Raw genomic sequence first — 22,980 nt, 5'->3', positions numbered from 1 at the left:
TGAGCTCCTCCCATTCTTTCTGGTGTGCGGGCAGCCACTGGAATTCCGTTGTCTTCTTGACCAGGTGGCGAAGAGCCGTTGTGTGCGAGGCAAGGTTGGGAATAAACTTCCCCAGGAAGTTGACCATCCCGAGGAAGCGTAACACTGCCTTCTTGTCTGCCGGCTGCGGCATGGCTGCAATAGCTGCCACTTTGTCGGCATCCGGCCATACCCCTGACCGGGATATGTGGTCCCCCAAAAACATTAGCTCAGTTTGGCCAAAAGAGCACTTGTCTCGGTTGAGGCACAGGCCCTGATCTTGTATCCGTGCAAAGACACGCTGGAGACGACTGATGTGCTCCTGTGGTGTGGTGGACCAGATGATGACGTCGTCACATAGACTCGTACCCCTTCGATGCCCTCCATCATCTGTTCCATGATGCGGTGAAACACCTCGGATGCCGAGATGATGCCAAACGGCATCCAATTGTAGCAGTATCTGCCAAAGGGAGTGTTGAAAGTGCACAGCTTCCTGCTGGACTGATCCAGTTGAATCTGCCAAAAACCCTTTGAGGCATCAAGCTTGGTGAAAATTTTAGCCCGGGCCATTTCGCTCGTGATTTCTTCCCGCTTGGGTATGGGATGGTGTTCCCTCATGATGTCGTTGTTCAGGTCTTTCGGGTCGAAGCAGATCCGGTGCTCGCCGGAGGGCTTTTTGGCTCCGTGACCCGGGAAAGCACTCCTTGGTCCTGCAGGTCCTGCAGTTGCTGCTTGAGGCGGTCCTTGAGTGGTGTTGGGACTCTACGAGGTGCATGAATGACCGGGGTGGCGTCCGGTTTGAGCCGTATTCTGTAAGTGTAGGGCAGTGTGCCCATGCCCTCAAACCTCCTGGTTGTGGGCGAGGAGCAAGTGGAGCTGCGCCCTAAAGTCTGCATCCGGGAAATCGGACGTGCCTTCTGGAGACAAATATGTACCCGCTGAACGAGGTGGAGGATCTTGCACGCCTGTGCACCTAACAGAGAGTCCTTCGAGGATCCAACTATCTCAAAAGACAGTGTGGCTGTATGTGAATTATGTGCAACCTCGAGCTGGCAGGACCCCATGGCCGGGATAATGTTTCCGTTATAATCAACCAGCTGACAGTGAGATGGCAGAATCGGTGGTTTAACCTTCAAGGTGTGGAAGGCTGACCATGCAATGAGATTGGCGGAGGCACCAGTGTCTAAGCGGAATGTGATTGCCGATCGGTTGACCGTTAGGGTGGCACACCATTCATCGCCCGGATTAATGCTGTGCACTGGCATCGGCTGGTGGGTCCGACTTGGGGACATCCGGTTCTTGTTTATTACCGCAACGCGGAAGGGTTCCCGGTCATCGGTATCACCGGTCTGCACGTCGTCAGGGTATGACTCAGTGTATGGGGGCTGAATGGCCCGCACGTCCCTGCGAGGCTGGCGGAATTGCGGAGAGTTGGCAGGTTGAGCTGCTCGACAGCAGGCAGTGTAGTGGCCCATCCTGCCACAGCGGAGGCATTGTCGCACTTTGGCCAGACATTGCCGCTTTAAGTGTGCGGATCCACAGTTGCCGCACGTCGTGACGTCATGGCGTTCGTTGCGCCACCCCGCATGCATGGTGCGGTCCTGCGTAGAGCGCGCCTGCGCATCCCGTCCCTCTGCTTCGACGTCCCCTCTTTTGGCGTGTACAAGCTTGGGAGGCCTCGGAAAGCGCGCAAAATGGCCGCCCTCGTCCGGGCCGTGGGCCAGGAGGAAGTTGAGTGACCGGACCCGCTCGGCCTCGTAGGACCCCTGCCGTGCCGATTCGGCCGCCTGGAATTGGGAGTACCGGCTGGTCGCGCTTTCGTGGAGGACACAGGTCTCGATGGCGGTGGCTAGGGTGAGGCGCTTTATTTTGAGGAGCTGCTGGCATAGGGTGTCCGAGGTGACCCCAAAAACTGTCTGATCCCGAATCATGGAGCCGGAGGTGGCCTCATAGCCGCAGGACTGCGCGAGGATATGGAGGTGTGTCAAATAAGATTAAAAAGGCTCATCCTTACCCTGCAGGCGCTGCTGGAAGAGGTACCTCGCGAAGCTCTCAATAACTTCCACGCTGAAGTGTTCCTCAAATTTTAGAAGGACCGTCTTGTACTTGGTCTTGTTCACGCCTTCTGCGAATGCCAGGGAGTTGTAGATGTGGATGGCGTGTTGCCCCGCCCTGGAGAAGAGGAGGGCGATCTTCCTGGTGTCCGATGCATTCTCCCTGTCTGTGGCTTCTAGGAAGAGTTGGAAGCACTGTTTAATCAGCCTCCAGTTGACGCCAAGATTTCCAGCGATCCGGAGCGGCTGCGGCGGGCTGATGGTTTCCATGGCGCAGGATGGCGGGTTTTTGAAGAGGTGCAGGTAGTTCTCACAGTCGCTGGCGAGTTTCCAGACCTGGTATGTCGTGTTGGGTGTTCCGATACACAAACGAACCAACACAGTTGTAGATGGTACAACTCTGTTTTATTATTCTGTACAATGATAACTATTAACTTCTGGCTGTGGTTCGTACTTTACCAGCTAGCCTGTGGACCCAGCCCGAGCACTATCTTAGTGAGGCACTCAGCACATGGTGTATGTCTGAGTGGCACGCTGTGAGCTCTGTGCTCTGAACTATCTCCTGGTAGAATCAGCGGGAACTTTGGTGTTCCCTGTTTTATAGTGCGCGTGCTCTCACTGGTGATTGGCTGCGATGTGTGTTGGTTGGTCCAACTACCTGTCCATCAGTGTGTGTGTGATTGCACCATGATATGTTAATGTGGATATCATGACAGAGTGGAAGTATTTGTGGGAGGTCCTGGGGCGGTTTGGGTTTGGGCAGGGTTTTGTAGATTGGGTCCGGTTGCTGTACCAGGCGCTGGTGGCAAGTGCCTTGTTTCTCTCACAATCTTTTCATTTGCTGATGAAGTCTGTGACAGTGGTGGCATACTTGTTTCAGTTTGCCGCTGAGTCTTGAATATGGATCAATCCACTGACTGCAAGCAATCACATAGGAGCTCTTCTGTTGCCTCGGACCAGCATTGCATGACCTTCTTAACCGGATTCTCCCGCTTAAGTTTTTGCTTGTATGCTGGGAGAAGGAACACCATCTTGTTGTCCGATTTTCCGGGGGATGGATCGGTAGGCACCCTTGATGTTTGTGTAGCAGTGGTCAAGGATGTTGGTGCCCTTGGGGGGACAGGGAGTGAGTTGGTGGAATTTTGGCACCCACACTCTTGTGGTTGGCCTGGTTGAAGTCCCCAGCCATGATGAACAAGGCCACCAGGTATTCTGTTTCATTATTATTTACAGCGGTGTACAATTCACCAAGAGCCTTTTTCACTTCCAGCTGGGGTGGGATGTAGACCGCCGCGATGACGGCAGAAATGAACTCCCGTGGAAGGTAGTACCGGCGGCACTTCACAGTCAGGTATTCCATGACTGGGAGCAGTAGTTCACCAGGGTCGCCACGTCCGAGAACCAGGAGGAGTTGATGAGGCAAACCCCTCCACTCTTCGCTTAGCCCGATGAAGTCATGCAGTCCATCCAGTGTATTGAGAAGCCGTCAGGTTGTATGGCACAGTGCGGTGAGGCAGGGGTGAGCCATGTCTCCGTGAAACAGAGCACACAGCAGTCTCTTACTTCCCTGTGAGAGTAAATTTGTTTTTGTGTTTGGACAAAGCTGTTCATTATTCTGCTAGTCACACTCATCTGGAGAAATATTTTGCTCCTTTACCAGACGAATTTCCATGCTCTTTGCCTTGTATTCCATGACATCTTTGTCATTTAATTTCTCCTTGCCTCTACCCTATCCCAGATCTTCCCCTTTGTTCTTCTTTTGCTGCCCCCTATCATCAGCATAAAGCCAATCATTTTTCCACCTGGAGACGCAAAATATTGGCCGCGAATTAACCACTGCGGATTTGCGCCGGTTAAATGGCGGGAAAAGCCAAAATCGACATTCGCGCCAGACATGAATTAGTTGCTAAGTAGCTCACTCCCAATGGCAAGTTCCGGATTATGCCCAAATATGGCGACCTTATCATTAAACCTCATTTGCATTGATTTCAATCTTATTAGCGAGATTGAAGTCTAATGCGACGGCCTCCCGGGAATTACCGGCTCACCAATGAGAAACCACGCGGGCGTTGTTTAGTACTCCTTTTTTACAATGTTGAGCTGGCGCAATGTCTGTTGAGGGGAACTGAGGAGGTGAGTAGCCATTTTCAGCATGCAGCTCAAGGGCACTGGAGTTGCTGCCCCAGTCCTCAGGGTGGAGATGGGGGACCCTTCAGGGGGATTGGGCTTGGTCGGAGTTTGAAGCGTTCCAGGTCTGTAGTCGCCCCTGGGCCGAGAGAGGGGTTGGTGAGGGGCTTTTCGTCTGTGAAGCCTTCAACCATCTTTATATATTTTGGATACCCATAATAGATCCAACTCCAGCTGCTGTCTGTCTGACAAACACTTCCAGGACAAAGCCCTGCTCTTGGTTCTATGCTGAACGGCACTTTAACTGCCTTTGACTCTGAGCAGCCTCTAGCTTCACAGCTGAAGGCTATTGCTAATGAAGAATGGGTCATTTTAGTTATGAAAGCACTTCACAGCCATGTCTCAGACGTTGATTATTGCATCGTATTTCAATGAAATTTTGAATTCTTGAAGCGCCAGCACCATAGTCATCAGCCAGCAATCAAAAGAATAAAGAGCTTGGCTTCAGCACTGGGGATGCCCTCGTGATCACAGTGTAAATGTGTGGATCAGGAGGGGCAGCGGTCTGGAGTCTACGGGCTTCTGCTGTGCCAGGGGGTGAGTGTGCAGGACAAGGTTTTCCAGAACAACTGACTCGCTGGATGGTGGGACAAGTAAGAGTGAGCGAGGTTTGGAGGATTTGAGGCTCCCAGGATAGAAGCCCTAACTGATTTTTGGTTTCTCTCATTCTCCAATTCCTTACAGATATATTGCTGGTGCTGTCGGTCCTGCAGAGGCTTCCCTCGCGGTGCTGGTGGCATTCGAGACAAGCCGACACCAGAGAAGGTGGCAGTAGTGTCAACGCAGACTGGAGGTAGCACCCCATGGAGGAGAAGGACATCAGCTCCTGGTGGCTTTGAAGGTCACCGCAGTCCTCCTTTATGCAACCAGTTCATTCCAGGGCTCGAGCGAGGACCTGTGCAGCATTTCCCAAGCTACAGCCCACAAGTGCATCCATAAGGTCATGGATGACCTGCGTGCCCAGCATCAGATTTTATCAAATTTGAGCTGGACCAAGCCCATCAAGATGCCCGGGCTGCAGGATTTTCCTCCATCGTCTGGATGCCCCAGGTCCAGGGGGTAATTGATGGCACACATGTCACCTTGCGTGTACCAGGGTATCAGGGAGTGCCTTTCATTAACAGAAAGGGGTACCACTCCCTGAATGTTCAACTCTTTTGCAACCACCACCCCCGGATCATGCACATGTGTGCACTCTTCCCAGGGAATGTGCATGACAGCTAACACCTGGGACACTCCAATATCCTCTGCATCTTCAAGGACAACCCCAGGATGATGGGTTGGCTCTTGGGGGGGATAAAAGGTATCTGCTGAGGTCCTGGCTGATGATGCCAATGCGGAGGCAGAGAGACCAGGTGGGTCGCAAATTATTTTATATCAAGAGTAGGCATTCCGTTCTCTGGTCATTCGCAAGTCATGGAGGAAATTCATGAGGGCCACCCGTGTGCTTCTAGAATGACCAGGTCATATGTTTGGTGGCCTAATATGGATCCAGACTTGGAGAACAAGGTGAAATCCTGGTTGGCATGTCAGATGTACCAGAAGATGGCGCCATATGCACAACTCCATGACTTGATAGGCCATGGCCCAGACTGAATGTGGACTTTGTGGGACCTTTCATGAAACACATGTTTTTGGTTGTCATAGATTTGCATTCTAAATGTTTGAAAGCACATATCATGAGTAATATATTACAGATGTGACAATTGAGAAGCTACGTCAATTTTGTTGAACTCATGATCCACCAGGTTTGCTTGTGTTGTAAAACTGAACAACGTTTACAAGAAAATTATTTCAAGAATTCATGCAAAAGAATGGCATATGCCATATTGTACTGCGCTGTTTCAATCAGCGTCGAATGGTTTGGCGGAGCGAGCAGTTCAAACTCTGAAGGAGGATTTGAAGAGAATGGCAGAGGTAACTTGAGTACAGAGCTCTCAAGATTTTTATTCCACTACCATATCACGCCACAATTCACCACCAAGTTCTCTCCAACGGAATTGTTGTCGGGTAGAAGGCCAAAATCTCATCTGGATTTGCTTCATCCAGATCTCAGAGCAAAAGGAGACTATAGAAACAAAAAGAGGGACACCACTTCATGCCAAAGAGTTTGTATGTTCCCCTGAATCTGCATGGGTTTCCTCCAGGTGCTCCGGTTTCCCACAGTCTAAAGATGTGCGGGTTAGGTGGATTTGCATGCTAAATTGCCCTTCAATGTGCAGGATATGTTATGGGATTACGCAGATAGGTAGGGGTAGACACTTGTAGATGGGCAGAGTGCTCTTTCGAAGGGCCAGTGCAGACTCGATGGGCCGAATGACCCCTTTCTGCTCTGTAGGGATTCTATGAAAGACAGGCAGTTCAAAGCAGATGATCAGGTTTGCATTAGGAACTTTAGTAATAACCAGAGGTGGTTACAGGAATAATTTTAAACCAAAGTGGTCCGGTATCTTTGGTTGTGGGACTGCAACATGGAAGAGTTGTTCGCAGACACGAAGACCACATTCATTTACTTCATGACTCCGAGTCAGGAAAAGTTCCAGAGTCAGCAACCGTTACAGATAACATGCTATGTGCATCCATCAGGAAGTGGTTCCTGTGTTTTCAGGTTTTCCTGTTGACTCTGCTGGATGAGTGGAAGAGGGACATTCATGTTCAGATTTTCAAACTACTCCTTCACATACAATTCCCAATCCACCATTACAAGATTCACCAGTGGAATTGCATAGGTCGCAAAGCAACTGCAAAGCTCCTGACAGACTTTTGTTTAATTAAGACATTACTTTTGTTGTATTACAGCCATGATGGAGGATTGAAATTTAAGGAGGGAGAAGTATTACAGAGTTGTCATTCTGATTACAGAGTATTATTATAAGTCTCCTCCTATGTAATTGTTTTACTGGCATCTGTTAAGGGTACTGCGCATGTGCGAGCTACAGGAAGACTTTTGCAGTCTGCAAGAGAGTGTTCTGCAACCAAGACCTGTTTTACTACTGCTCCTATTTTCATAGCTATTACTGTTATTATTAAACTTTGTTATTTCTTTTAAATAATGCATTTGACTGCCTCCTTTGTGGTCTCATGTTACCACAAGAAGAAAATACCGTGGATGGTGGAAATCTGAAAAATCTTGGGCCGATCATTTTGGACTGAGATGAGGAGAAATTCTCATTCCCAGTGGTTGTGAATCTCTGAAATTCTCTATCCGTGATGTTTGCGGATGCTCCATCATTGGATTTGTTCAAGGCTGAGATAGACAATGTTTTTGTCTCTTGGAATCAAGAGACAGAGGTAGTGGGTGGAACTGCTGCTGGATGACTGGGGATTCTCTTAACATAGCGCCAGATTCAAACTGACATTGGGAAAGGGAAAATGTGTACCACAGAAATTGCTCTATCTTTGTGGACAACATGCGTAGAGATGAGCCCCTCAAACTGTTGCTTCGTGGCTGACTGCAAAATCCAGTCCATAACTTTTATTGTGTTTTTATCCATTTTGTTTAGACATGTGAAGATATTTGAGAGGCTTTTGGGAGGAACTGATGTAACAGAAATAAGGCTAGAGAGACGGTAACACTTTGGATAGAATTTTACGTGGCCTCAAACTATCAGCTAGGTCCTACATGTAGGAGGTGGTGGGATCAAGGGTCTGCACCAGCATGAGGATGCAGATAGTTCATTAAGATCCAGTTGCGTCCACTTGGTGGGCTGAGCACTTCTCCAGGCCCACGTGATTCTCCGATCCTCTGGCTCGGGAATCAGGTGGGCAAGAGTTACTACTGGTCCTGACAACTGTGGCATCGACGTGGTAGACCTTGCAGTGGGCCAAGTGTGTAAGTCCTTAAGGGAGTTGCCCCCAAAGTGTGACCTGCCAACTCTGTCCCCACCAGACCCCCGCAGAGACACCCGAAGTAAGGAGACCCCTTGAATAAGAAGACCTCCCTAGAGACCCCTCAATAAAGAGACCCCCAAAATAAAGAGATCCACCCATAGACCCCCTAAATAAAAGCCCCTAAATAAAGAGACCATTCACACAGAGCCCTCAAGTAAAGAGACCCCTGTGAGGAAGCCCTAGAGAAAAGAGACCCCTGTCTGGAAGCCCCTGTCAGAAAAGAGTGGCACAATGGTTCGTACTGCTGCCTCATGCGCGGGGGACCCGGGTTTGATTCCGACCTTTGGTGACTGTCTGTGTGGAGTTTGCACATTCTCCCCATGCCTTTGTGGATTTCTTCCGGGCGCTCCAGTTTCCTCCCACATTCAAAAAGTGTGCAGCTGAGGTGGATGGGCCATACTAAATTTCCCCTTGCTGTCCAAATGTTAAGTGGGGTTATAGGGGTAGGGTGAGGGATTGTTCCTGGGTAGGTTGCTTTTTCGGAGGGTTGGTGCAGACTCGATGGCTGAGTGACCTCCTTCTGCACTATAGGGATTCTATGAAAAGAGACATCTGTCAGGAAGCTAGAGAGAGGTTCAGACAGAGGCAGTGAAAAACATTACTGTTGTAACACTCACCTGGGCACTACACCTGCTGGCTCAGAGATGGGAAGGACCACATGTCAATTCCTGTAAAGATAAAACCAGACTGCTGTGTTCAATCCCCCTCATATCCTTGAGCTGCAAGCCATTCATTCATTTCCCTTGCGAGGCTGTGATTGACAACTTCCACACACACACAGCTGTCATCTTTGCTCCATTCATCATCCTTCATGCTTGAGTAACTCTGGAGTGCTCTAACCGCAATGTTATAAACATCAACTACTCCAAACAGAGTTAACTGCTGTCAATTTCTATCTGACCACTTATAAATCACTCCAGTGTGAAGGGAGGTGATTGGAAAACATTTAACTCTATTTGAATGGGGTAATGTTTATGAACATTGCGGTTAGAGCCCTTCAGAGTTACTCAAGCACTTGGGTGAGGGGAGGACCCAGAAAATCTGGGGATTGGGTGGCTGAATTGCAATGTGGGGAGTTGGGGGACTGAATTGTGATGCGAGGGTAGGGGGAATGGTGGGCAGCCGCTGGACCTTGCTATGGGGCCGCCCACTCGAAGTGGCTTTAAGGAAAAGGATCTCTCAAACCAATGGTAAACAGTCTTTTCCATAAAACTCCTTTTGTTCAGGTATACCTTTTCTCTTTCAAATTATCACAGAGGAACATGCAGCCCAGAGATACATGCACATCAACAGAATCTTGGAGATTCTTTTAAATCGTTTGTGCCTGCAGTTGTTTTGTGCACTTTTGTCTAATTTCTATGTCATTTTAACTTTTTGTACTGCTAGCTGCTACACTGAAGCTACCATGCTGTACTCACGGCAATCAACTCTAGATGATATAGATGATATTCCTAAAACAAGTGAGCGTGCTCGACCTAGGCTTCGTAAAATGTACAGCGTTGATATGTCCTCCTCATCGGTTGAAAGTTGCAGTATAGTGTCAAGGTGCCTTATTCATGCATGCTTAATTTCAATAATTAATCAAGTATATTTATTATATACATATATAATATATATGTGTTTGTCTAATGTATGCTAGCATGATTCCTACTTTGAAATACAGGTTTCTACTTTGCAAAATGTCAAAACACTGCAAGTTACTTAGATAATATAAACTTAATGTTAGAAAATGGTTATTAGTGATGCTGAAGTAATGTTCCCAAAACCTACATTATTCAGCTCTACATCGACCTTTCTGTGTGCTACTTAACATGCAGGCTACAGTTAGAATTGCACACGAGTCTGGATTCAACCCAACTGGCCTATGTCGGTGTTCAGACAACACACAAGCCGCGTTCTATTCTAAATTCCTCTTCCCAACCTTCCCCCATATCCTCTATTCCTTCTACTTCAAATATGGATCAAGCCTCCCATCAAACACAAATAATAATTGCCTCAGCCACTTCATATGGTAGTTAATTCCACATTCTTGTGCGAAGAATGGTTTCCTCCATTCGTCATTTGATTATATCGACCATCTTATATGTATTCTCTTGTTCTGGACTCCCCTGGAAGTTGAATCAATTTCTCCATATCCTTAATATCAAACCATTTCATCATTTTAAAGAGCTCTATCAGGTCACCTCTCAGTCGTTTCTTTTACAGAGAAAGGAGTACAGCCTGTTCAATCTTTATTGATAGGTGTATCCTCCCAATTTTGGTAATATGTATCTTTATAAATCCTTTTTATCTCCACTTTTTTTCCAATATTTTTCCAACATCTTTTAGCATTGAGACGAGAACTGCACATTATAACTCCAAGCGTGGTCTAACAAAATGTCCATATGAATTTAACATTTCACCACTTGTCTACATTGTGGACTGCGAATTTGTACCAGAAGATATTTGAAGTTTAACAAAGAGTCGAGAAAATGTTTCATAAAGAATACTTAAAACCAGGGGGTCTTTTTAGGCCATTATAAATGTTTTTAATAATGCGCAACACTTTAGTTGGTGCGAGAACGTATATGATTCCAAAAATTAACTTCCAAACAAAAATTAACTTCCAAAGGCCCTCAATCATTAATATATTGTAGGCCCAGAATAAAATGAATATTAAACAACTTGCAATAATGTAAAACACTCCAACAGTGCTGATAATGGCTGTAATCTATAAGGACTTCTGCTTGAATGCACACTTGAACAACTGAACCAGAATATATAGAATAGGGATTTGCATGCACATTTTCTCGGATTTCTGTATTGGTTGTAAATAAATAAAAATTTACACTGTAAGATAGTTACTCATTGCTTAAGTAAGTAATGGATAATTTGTGTTTAACTCGAAGGGTACAGATAAGGAAGGTTTAATTTTCTGTCTTTAACCTGGTCTGAATTAGTTGGTCTCATTGAGGCTGTGGTGGAGATGCTACAAATGATTGTTGTGTCTTGAAAATGGAGAAAACCAGCAAGGGCTTTTTATTCTGCTTGCTGTCTGATGAAAGTGTGTGCATGTTGGGTGAGGACTGAATTGGTACTATTGTGATGTATTTCATTATTAAGTAACCTGTTGACACTTAATGCCTAAGTTTACGTGTCAATAATGGTCACGTTGGCATGGGACTGGAGGGCTACCGGTTCCAGAGCAATTGTTCCATACAGTGAATTTTTCGCACTGGGTAAAGGGGGCAAACAAAAAGATTTTTTAATGTTCAATTCTGATTTATAGAGTGTAACACAAAATAGATTAAAACAATATATGTGCAATATTTTCTTCACCTTTTTGACTCTACATAGGTTTGTTATATTTCCACATTTTAATCACATCAATGCCATTTGACACACAAGCTTGGGCCCATGTCTAAATATGTTAGCAATCTTGGCATGTGGGTTGAATGTGCGCATGAATCTGGTGCCAAATATACAATGAATCTTTTCCTCGTCAAAGCTATAAAAATCAGTTGCAAATTCACACTTAAATAATAATGGAAATTTTCAAACTTTTGAATGGGAAAAGGTTAAAAATCTAAAATCTCTGAAAGGAAAATGATTAGCTCCAAATTGAATCTCATAAAAGTGAATGTTTCTTTTTCTTAGTGAGCCAACACAATGCACAATGTTGTATTCACGTCAAGGGACCACAGATACAATTGAAGAAGTGGAAGATGAGCAGGATGAAGAAGCAACAATCCCTGTATGTACAGCGGATACCATGACTGAGGAAGTTCCCCCTTCATATAGCAAAGCTGTTAGCCTTGATCGTCTATCCTTTAGTTCAGATTCAGCTGGTGAAAAACACCTCATGGCACTTACCCCAGATAGCAGAATGGATGTACTGGAAGATATCTTTCCAAATTTGAGCCATGAACTAACAGCCAGTGAACTGCTTCTTAACAAGTAAGGTGAAATTTCAGATACATATCTATTTTTGTATCATTGAGTTAGTATACAACTTTAATGTGATTTCAATATTTTACATTTCAGAATGTTTTATGATGAAGAGTTAGAAGAGTCAGAAAAGTTCTACAAAGCCCAGCCTCGAGCTCTACTTCTATTCTTTGCTCTATATAATACCTTGGTAGCTCGTTCGGAAATGTTGTGTTTCTTTGTTATTATACTGAACCACATGGTTTCAGCTTCAATGATTACCCTGGTAATTCCTATACTCATCTTCCTCTGGGCTATGCTGTCTGTACCCAGGCCAAGTAAACGCTTCTGGATGACAGCCATTGTATACACTGAGGTATGTTGAATTTTTGGAATTTTATAACTACATTTACAATTATTGCGGCTAAACATATGTTTACAATATTGAAAGAACTGTGGAAAAATTGCCTGCTCAATTTACTGAAATGAGAATATTAAGTATAATGTCAGACATTTGCAAAGCTTTGAAATATGAAAACATCAATGTATGTGTGGGGCTAGGGTAAGGGTGTGGGTGGAAAGAGGAATTGAGAATAATCTCAAGTGGAGTGCAGAATGCAGTTATTGTGTTAATGATACTTGTAAATGCATCTATCAATTTGGTTCTGCTCGCTGCATTTTTGTCTCTGATAGACAATTCAGAATAAAATTCCATTAATTTAATACTTTGTCGAGGCCAAAATAACAGTGTGAATGCATTTGTGGAGGAAATGCTATTCAACTTTATCTGCTGTTTGTGGGACCTTGCTGTTGTGTTTTCCAGCAAAGCATATTTGATTATACTTCAAATATGAATCCATTGGTCTCATTTTTGTTTCCTTCAGAATGTGAAAGGTTCTTTGAAATGGAAGAGCTTTTTTAAAAATCATTTACTTGAAGCAATTGTCTCTATCAGCTTGAAAATCCTATGGCATCATCCATGTCATAGAGGTCAACAGCACAAAAAATGCCCTTCTGCCCATTGCGTCTGCGCCGGTCAAAAACAGCCACCTAACTATTTTCAGCCCATTTTCCAGCAGTTTGGCATCTCATGTGCACATCTAAATATTTCTTACATGTTATGAAAGTCTATGCCTCCACCACTCTTTCAGGCGGTGAGTTCCAGACTTCCAGCACTCTCTGGAAATTCTTCCTCACACCCCCTCTAAACCTCACCATAAATCTATTCCCCCTGGTCATTGGTCCCTCGGCCAAAGGGAAAGATTTCTTCCTATCTATTCTATCGAGACCACTCATAATTTTATACATCTCAATCATGTCCCCCACTCAGCCTCCTCTGCTCCAAGGAAAACAACTCCAGTTTATCCAATCTCTCTTCATATATAAAACTCTCCAGCCGAGGCAACATCCTGGTAAATCTCTTCTGCACCCATTCCAGTGCTATCGCATCCCTCCTTTAATGTGGAATCCAGAACTCTAGCTGTGGACTAACCAACATTTTATACAGTTCCAGCATTACCTCCCTGCCCTTAAACTCTATGGCTCGGATAACAAAGGCAAGCATACAATAAGCCTTCTTAACCACTGTATCTACCAGCCCTGCTACCTTAAGGGACCAGTGTATATGCACACCAAGGCCCCTCTGCTCCTCGGTGCTTCCCAGGGTCCTGCCATTTATCACATATTCCCTTGCCTTGTTTGCCCTGCCAAAGTGCATCATCTCACACTTATCCGGATTGAATTCCATTTACCACTGATCGGCCCATTTGACCAGCCCATCTATATCCTCCAGTAACCATCCCACCAATTTTTGTATCATACTCGAACTTGCTGATCAACCCTCCTACATTCATGTCTAAATCATTTATATAAACCATAAACAGCAATGGCCCAACACTGATCACTGCAAGACCCCACTGAACACAAAATGGGTACACGTAACTAGACATGCCAAAATTTCCCAAAAAATCAATTCTAACCCTTTATCTACCCAGATGCAAAATTGGAAAATTACTTTTAAAATTTAAAAGGATTGAAATCTGTATTCAAATGTTATAAAGAATGTGTTTAGATCAAATCTGCATGCAAAATGCAAGCTTCATCAGATTTAGGTTTGTTTGTTATTTGTTTGGTTATTATTTACAGCATAGAAAGAGGCCATTTGACCCATCGTGTCTGCACTGGCTCCCAAAAGAGCCATGATGTGGAGATGCCGGCGTTGTACTGGGGTGAGATCAGTAAGAAATCTTACAACACTAGGTTAAAGTCCAACAGGTTTGTTTCGATGTCACTAGCTTTCGGAGTGCTGCTCCTTCCTCAGGTGAATGAAGACGTATGTCCCTCTTCATTCACCTGAGGAAGGAGCAGCGCTCCGAAAGATAGTGCCATCGAAACAAACCTGTTGGACTTTAACCTGGTGTTGTAAGACTTCTTAGTGATCCCAAAAGAGCAACCTAGCTAGTCCCATTCCCCAGTCCTACCTCCATAGCCCTCTAAATTCATCACTTTCAAATATATATCCAGTTCTCTTTTGAAACCTCCCATGGAATCCACCTCCACCACTCTCCCAGGCAGTGCATTCCAAACCCAACAACTCTCTGAGTAAAGAAGTTTCTCCTCCTCTCACTCCGAGCTCTCTTGCTGACCATCTTGAAATTGTGACCCCTATTCACTGACATACCAACTGGTGGAAACAGAATATCTTTCTTTACCCTGTCAAAATTGTTCAGAATTTTGAACACCTCAAAAAGGTCACCTCTTAATCTCTGCCTCAAGGAGAACAAGCTCAATTTTGCCAATCTTTCCTTGTTTCTAAAATTCCTCATTCCTGGTATCAATCTAGTAAATCTCCTCTGCACTCTCTCCAGGGCTTTAACATACTTCCTTAAATAGCATGCCCAGAACTGAACACAATAATCCAAATGTGGTTTGATCAATGATTTGTAGAAGTGTACCATCACTTCCTTGCTTTTATACTCTATGCCTCTATTTATAAGCCCAAGGATGCTGTAAGCCTTCTTAGCTGTTTCAACTTGTCTAGCCACTTTCAGAGAATTATGCACTTGAACCCCAAGGTCCCTCTGCTCCTGTACTCCCCTAAAAGTTGTACCATTGAGCCCATACTGTCTCCCGATGTTTTTTCTGCCAAAATGTATTACCGCCCATTTAATAGTTAATGGCTAAAACGTCAATATTGCGCACTGTTATTGCATCATAACTGTTTAGCACAGGGCTAAATCGCTGGCTTTGAAAGAAGACCGAGGCAGGCCAGCAGCACGGTTCAATTCCCATAACAACCTCCCCGAACAGGCGCCGGAATATGGCGACTAGGGGCTTTTCACAGTAACTTCATTTGAAGCCTACTTGTGACAATAAGCGATTTTCATTTCATTTCATTTTTCATTTCATTTCATAACAAATTGTCAATCATACTGAGAACACTTTCCCAGAGTTTTACTGGCCCTATAGTTTAAAATTGGGAAGATAGGAGTCCAAAAAAAAATTCCAGCAGGTTCAGACCTCATGAACGTACAGTGCCATTCTGATAAAATTATAGAAATTCCACTCACATAAGTATAGGTATCAAGAGCAAAGATGTTATGATAGCTTTGTTCAGGGCTGCAGTTTGAGTACTCTTTAGGTTTAAGGCACCCGTTACAGAAAGACAATTAAAGCCATAGATTGCATATAGTATAGATTCACCAGGATAATATCAGGGATTAAAAACTGTAATTATGAAGAGCGATTTAAGATACATAGAATCATAGATCATAGAATTTACAGTGCTGAAGGAGGCCATTTGGCCCATCGAGTCTGCACCGGCCCTTAGAAAGAGCACCCTACTGCAGTCAATCAAAATGACGGTGCTCCCAAGGTTTTTGTTCCTGTTCCAGTGCCTCCCCGTGTTTATCCCGAAGGCTTTTTTTAGGCGGGTTAACAGGAGTATAATGGGGTTTGTGTGGGCGCGAGGGACTCCGAGGGTGAGAAGGGTGTTCCTGGAGCATAGTAGAGATAGGGGGGGGGCTGGCGCTGCCCAACCTCTGGGGGTAGTACTGGGCCGCCAATGCGACAATGGTGCGCAAGTGGGTGATGGAGGGGGAGGGGGCTGCATGGAAGAGGCAGGAGACAGCATCCTGTGTGGGTACGAGTCTGGGGGCGCTGGCAACGGCACCGCTGCCACTCCCTCCAAGGAGGTATACCACAAGCCCGGTGGTGGTGGCGGCCCTCAAAATATGGGGGCAGTGGAGGCAGCATAGGGGGGAAGTTAGGGCCTCGGCGTGGACCCCATTACGGGGGAACCACCGGTTCGCCCCAGGAAGAACAGGTGGAGGGTTTTCGGGGTGGCACAGGGCAGGCATATGAAAGTTGGGGGACCTGTTTGTGGACGGGAAGTTCGCGAGCTTGGGTGAGCTGGAGGAGAAGTACGGGCTCCCCCCAGGGAACACCTTCAGGTACTTACAGGTAAGGGCGTTTGCCAGACGGCAGGTGGTGGAATTCCCACGGCTACTGCCACACACAGTACAGGATAGGGTGCTCTCGGGAGGGTGGGTGGGAGTGGGGAAGATCTCAGAAACTTACCTTTCAACTCCACCACCTCTTCCTCCTCCTGCATCACCTGGTAAGTGGGAGGAGGAGTTGGGAGAGGAGATCGAAGAGGGGACGTGGGCAGATGCCCTAGGGAGGATAAACTCTTCCTCTTCATGCACGAGGCTAGGCCTCATACAGTTGAAGGTGCTGCACAGGGCACACAAGACCGGGACAAGGATGAGCAGGTTCTTTGGGGGTGAGGACAGGTGTGTTAGGTGCTCAGGGAGCCCAGCAAATCACACCCATATGTTCTGGGCATGCCCAGCGCTGGAGGAATTTTGGAAGGGCGTAGCGAGGACGGTGTCGAGGGTGGTAGGATCCAGGGTCAAACCGGGCCGGGGGCTCGCAATATTTGGGGTGGCAGAGGAGCCGGGAGTGCAGGAGGAGAAAGAGGCCGGAATTCTGGCCTTTGCGTCCCTGGTAGCCCGGCGAAGGATTCTCCTTCAGTGGAAAGATACGAGGCCCCCAAGCGTGGAATCCTGGATCAGCGATATGGCAGGGTTCATTAAATTGGAGAGGGTGAAATTCGCCTTGAGAGGGTCGGTACAAGGGTTCTTTGGGCGGTGGCAACCGTTCTTCGACTTTCTGGCAGAACGCTAGACATTGGTCAATGGCAGCAGCAGCTCGGGGGGGGGCGGGGTTTACTTTATTTTTGTTTGTGTTATTTACACTGGAAGGGTCTGAGGGGGTGTGTACACCTGTTGTCTTAAGTCGGGGTGTTAATGTTAATTTATTATTCAGGTATGGGGGGGAGGGGTTTGGGGGGTTGATTTTTTAGATTGTGTTTTGTACTTAACCCTGTTGGGTTCTTTTTTCTTTCTCATTTTGTTATTGATATTTTATGAAAACCTTTAATAAAAATTATTTTTTAAAAAAGAAAGAGCACCCTACCCAAGCCCACACCTCCACCATATCCCTGTAACCTCACTTAACATTTTTGGACACTAAGGGCAATTTAGCATGGCCAATCCACCTAACCCGCACATCTTTGGACTGTGGGAGGAAACCGGAGCACCCGGACGAAACCGACGCACACACTGGGAAAATGTGCAGACTCCGCACAGACAGTGGCCCAAGCCGGGAATCAAACCTGGGACCCTGGAGCTGTGAAGCAACTGTGCTAACCACTATGCTACCGTGCTGCTCCCGCATTGGAATTGGAATACATTGGAATAGTCAAGGCGAAATTGAAATTTAGTATAGTTTTTTTAATTATGCAATTTTATTTAGTCAGTTGATGAGTTAGTAACATGAGTTCACGAGTGAAAATTACCACTCAGAGAGACAGAAGTAAAGTTAGTAGACAGTTGATTGCACAGAGATCTGTAACCAGATGGAGTGCTTTACCAAATAGTATAGTTCAGGCAGAGATTATTGTTCTTTTAAGAAAAGAAAAAACATTTGATGCAAAGGAAGTTGACAAGAAAGAATGACGGTGAGATTTATTTTCGATTGTTCTTGCAAAGAGCCAGCACACATGTGTGCCTTCAACTTCAATGGTTTTATGAAAAACAAGCTCAGTCTGACCAGAATTCTGATGTACAAGGCACCTTCAATACAAGAAAACCTTACTCCCCTGATTAATTTATTCCTCATAAAGTAAAGTTTTAACTGTGTTAGAACATAGAACATTACAGCGCAGTACAGGCCTTTCGGCCCTCGATGTTGCGCCGACCTGTGAAACCACTCTAAAGCCCATTTACACTATTCTCTTATCGTCTATATGTCTATCCAATGACCATTTGAATACCCTTAGTGTTGGTGTGTCCACTACTGTTGCAGGCAGGGCATTCCACACCCTTACTACTCTTTGAGTAAAGAACCTACCTCTGACGTCTGTCTTCTACCTATCTCCCCTCAATTTAAAGCTATGTCCTCTCATGCTAGACCTCACCATCCGAGGAAAAAGGCTCTCACTGTCCACCCTATCCAATCCTCTGATCATCTTGTATGCCTCAATTAAGTCACCTCTTAACCTTCTTCTCTCTAACAAAAACAGCCTCAAGTCCCTCAGCCTTTCCTCATAAGATCTTCCCTCCATACCAGGCAACATTCTGGTAAATCTCCTCTGCACCCTTTCCAATGCTTCCACATCCTTCCTATAATGCGGTGACCAGAATAGCACGCAATACTCCAAATGCGGCCGCACCAGAGTTTTGTACAGCTGCAACATGACCTCATGGCTCCGAAACTCAATCCCTCTACCAATAAAAGCTAACACACCGTACGCCTTCTTAACAACCCTCTCAACCTGGGTGGCAACTTTCAGGGATCTATGTTCATGGACACCGAGATCTCTCTGCTCATCCACACTGCCAAGAATCTTACCATTAGCCCAGTACTCTGTCTTCCTGTTATTCCTTCCAAAATGAATCACCTCACACTTTTCTGCATTAAACTCCATTTGCCACCTCTCAGCCCAGCTCTGCAGCTTATCTATGTCCCTCTGTAATTTGTAACATCCTTCCGCACTGTCCACAACTCCACCGACTTTAGTGTCATCTGCAAATTTACTCACCCATCCTTCTACGCCCTCCTCCAGGTCATTTATAAAAATGACAAACAGCAGTGGCCCCAAAACAGATCCTTGTGGTACACCACTAGTAACTGGACTCCAGTCTGAACACTTCCCATCAACCACCACCCTTTGTCTTCTTCCAGCTAGCCAATTTCTGATCCAAACTGCTAAATCTCTCTGAATCCCATGCTTCCGTATTTTCTGCAGTAGCCTACCGTGGGGAACCTTATCAAACGCTTTACTGAAATCCATATACACCACATCAACTGCTTTACCCTCATCCAGCTGTTTGGTCACCTTCTCAAAGAACTCAATAAGGTTTGTGAGGCACGACCTACCCTTCACAAAACTGTGTTGGCTATCTCTAATCAATTTATTCCTTTCCAGATGATTATACACCCTATCTCTTATAAACCTTTCCAAGATTTTGCCCAACAGAAGTAAGGCTCACTGGTCTATAGTTACCGGGGTTGTCTCTACTCCCCTTCTTGAACAAGGGGACAACATTTGCTATCCTCCAGTCTTCTGGTACTATTCCTGTTGACAAAGATGACTTAAAGATCAAAGCCAAAGGCTCAGCAATTTCCTCCCTAGCTTCCCAAAGAGTCCTAGGATAAATCCCATCCGGCCCAGGGGATTTATCTATTTTCACGCTTTCCAGAATTGTTAACACCTCCTCCTTATGAACCTCGAGCCCTTCTAGTCTAGTAACCTGAATCTCAGTATTCTCCTCGACAACATTGTCTTTTTCCTGTGTGAATACTGACGAAAGATATTCATTTCGCACCTCTCCTATCTCCTCGGACTCCAAGCACAACTTCCCACTACTGTCCTTGACTGGCCCTACTCTTACCCTAGTCATTCTTTTATTCCTGACATATCTATAAGGGAGGAAGGGGCATGAGGTCCTGCAGCAGGAGTTCAGGGAGCTAGGCAGAAAGTTACAAGACAGGACCTCTAGGGTTGTAATCTCAGGATTACTCCCTGTGCCACGTGCCAGTGAGGCTAGAAATAGGAAGATAGAGCAGCTAAACACGTGGCTAAACAGCTGGTGTAGGAGGGAGGGTTTCCATTATCTGGACCACTGGGAGCTCTTCCGGGGCAGGTGTGACCTATATAAGAAGGACGGGTTGCATCTAAACTGGAGAGGCATAAATATCCTGGCCGCGAGGTTTGCTAGTGTCACATGGGAGGGTTTAAACTAGTATGGCAGGGGGGTGGGCACGGGAGCAATAGGTCAGAAGGTGAGAGCATTGAGGGAGAACTAGGGAATAGGGACAGTGTGGCTCTGAGGCAGAGCAGACAGGGAGAAGTTGCTGAGCACAGTGGGTCTGGTGGCCTGAAGTGCATATGTTTTAATGCAAGAAGTATTACGGGTAAGGCAGATGAACTTAGAGCTTGGATTAGTACTTGGAACTATGATGTTGTTGCCATTACAGAGACCTGGTTGAGGGAAGGGCAGGATTGGCAGCTAAACGTTCCAGGATTTAGATGTTTCAGGCGGGATAGAGGGGGATGTTGCGCTACTGGTTAGGGAGAATATCACAGCTGTACTACGGGAGGACACCTCAGAGGGCAGTGAGGCGATAATGGGTAGGGATCAGGAATAAGAAGGGTGCAGTCACAATGTTGGGGGTTTACTACAGGCCTCCCAACAGCCAGCGGGAGATAGAGGAGCAGATAGGTAGACAGATTTTGGAAAAGAGTAAAAACAACAGGGTTGTGGTGATGGGAGACTTCAACTTCCCCAATATTGACTGGGACTCACTTAGTGCCAGGGGTTTAGACGGGGCAGAGTTTGTAAGGAGCATCCAGGAGGGCTTCTTAAAACAATATGTAGACAGTCCAACGAGGGAAGAGGCGGTACTGGACCTGGGATTGGGGAATGAGCCCGGCCAGGTGGTAAAAGTTTCAGTAGGGGAGCATTTCGGGAACAGTGACCACAATTCAGTAAGTTTTAAAGTGCTGGTGGACAAGGATAAGAGTGGTCCTAGGATGAATGTGCTAAATTGGGGGAAGGCTAATTATAACAATATTAGGCGGGATCTGAAGAACATAGATCGGGGGCGGATGTTGGAGGGCAAATCAACATCTGACATGTGGGAGGCTTTCAAGTGTCAGTTGAAAGGAATTCAGGACCAGCATGTTCCTGTGAGGAAGAAGGATAAATACGGCAATTTTCGGGAACCTTGGCTGACGAGAGATATTGTAGGCCTCGTCAAAAAGAAAAAGGAGGCATTTGTCAGGGCTAAAAGGCTGGGAACAGACAAAGCATGTGTGGAATATAAGGAAAGTAGGAAGGAACTTAAGCAAGGAGTCAGGAGGGCTAGAAGGCGTCACGAAAAGTCATTGGCAAATAGGGTTAAAGAAAATCCCAAGGCTTTTTACACGTACATAAAAAGCAAGAGGGTAGCCAGGGGAAGGGTTGGCCCACTGAAGGATAGGCAAGGAAATCTATGTGTGGAGCCAGAGGAAATGGGCGCATTACTAAATGAATACTTTGCATCAGTATTCACCAAAGAGAAGGAATTGGTTAATGTTGAGTCTGGAGAAGGGTGTGTAGATAGCCTGGGTCACATTGAGATCCAAAAAGACGAGGTGTTGGGTGTCTTAAAAAATATTACGGTAGATACGTCCCCAGGGCCTGATGGGATCTACCCCAGAATACTGAAGGAGGCTGGAGAGGAAATTGCTGAGGCCTTGACAGAAATCTTTGGATCCTCACTGTCTTCAGGTGATGTCCCGGAGGACTGGAGAATAGCCAATGCTGTTCCTCTGTTTAAGAAGGGTAGCAAGGATAATCCAGGGAACGACAGGCCGGTGAGCCTTACTTCAGTGGTAGGGAAATTACTGGAGAGAAATCTTCGAGACAGGATCTACTCCCATTTGGAAGCAAATGGACGTATTAGTGAGAGGCAGCATGGTTTTGTGAAGGGGAGGTCGTGTCTTACTAACTTGATAGAGTTTTTCGAGGAGGTCACAAAGATGATTGATGCAGGTAGGGCAGTGGATGCTGTCTATATGGACTTCAGTAAGGCCTTTGACAAGGTCCCTCATGGTAGACCAGTACAAAAGGTGAAGACACACGGGATCAGGGGTGAGCTGGCAAGGTGGATACAGAACTGGCTAGGTCATAGAAGGCAGAGAGTGGCAATGGAAGGATGCTTTTCTAATTGGAGGGCTGTGACCAGTGGTGTTGCACAGGGAACAGTGCTGGGACCTTTGCTGTTTGTAGTATATATAAATGATTTGGAGGAAAATGTAATTGGTCTGATTAGTAAGTTTGCAGACGACACAAAGGTTGGTGGAATTGCGGATAGCGATGAGGACTGTCCGAGGATACAGCAGGATTTAGATTGTTTGGAGACTTGGACAGAGAGATGGCAGATGGAGTTTAATCCGGACAAATGTGAGGTTATGCATTTTGGAAGGTCTAATGCAGGTAGGGAATATACAGTGAATGGTAGAACCCTCTTGAAAGTCAGAGAGATCGAGGAGTACAGGTCCACAGGTCACTGAAAGGGGCAACACAGGTGGAGAAGTTTGTCAAGAAGGCATAAGGCATGCTTGCCTTCATTGGCCGGGGCATTGAGTAGAAGAATTGGCAAGTCATGTTGCAGCTGTATAGAACCTTAGTTAGGCCACACATGGAGTATAGTGTTCAATTCTGGTCGCCACACTACCAGAAGGATGTGGAGGCTTTAGAGAGGGTGCAGAAGAGATTTACCAGAATGTTGCCTGGTATGGAGGGCATTAGCTATGAGGAGCGGTTGAATAAACTCGGTTTGTTCTCACTGGAACGAAGGAGGTTGAGGGGCG

At 46.0% G+C, this 22,980-nt stretch overlaps 1 protein-coding gene across 5 annotated transcripts in view; it reads left to right on the top strand.

Annotated features, from left to right (window-relative positions):
- The window catches only part of LOC140385819 (piezo-type mechanosensitive ion channel component 2-like), a 1,561,269-nt gene that overhangs the window by 1,363,591 nt on the left and 174,698 nt on the right, over positions 1-22,980 (top strand). For 3 of the 5 annotated variants that reach the window (XM_072468377.1, XM_072468378.1, XM_072468376.1), the window contains 3 exons: positions 9,537-9,695; positions 11,787-12,086; positions 12,174-12,432. In XM_072468377.1, the coding sequence (XP_072324478.1) occupies positions 9,537-9,695; positions 11,787-12,086; positions 12,174-12,432 (718 nt within the window). The remainder of the gene's footprint in view (positions 1-9,536; positions 9,696-11,786; positions 12,087-12,173; positions 12,433-22,980) is intronic. The other 2 variants (XM_072468380.1, XM_072468379.1) reach the window with 1 other exon arrangement.

The sequence above is a fragment of the Scyliorhinus torazame genome, chromosome 11, assembly GCF_047496885.1.
Source record: "Scyliorhinus torazame isolate Kashiwa2021f chromosome 11, sScyTor2.1, whole genome shotgun sequence".
In the NCBI taxonomy this organism is placed as follows: domain Eukaryota; kingdom Metazoa; phylum Chordata; class Chondrichthyes; order Carcharhiniformes; family Scyliorhinidae; genus Scyliorhinus; species Scyliorhinus torazame.
Note: the sequence above shows the minus strand (reverse complement) of the source record. Positions and strands in the feature narration are given on the sequence as shown.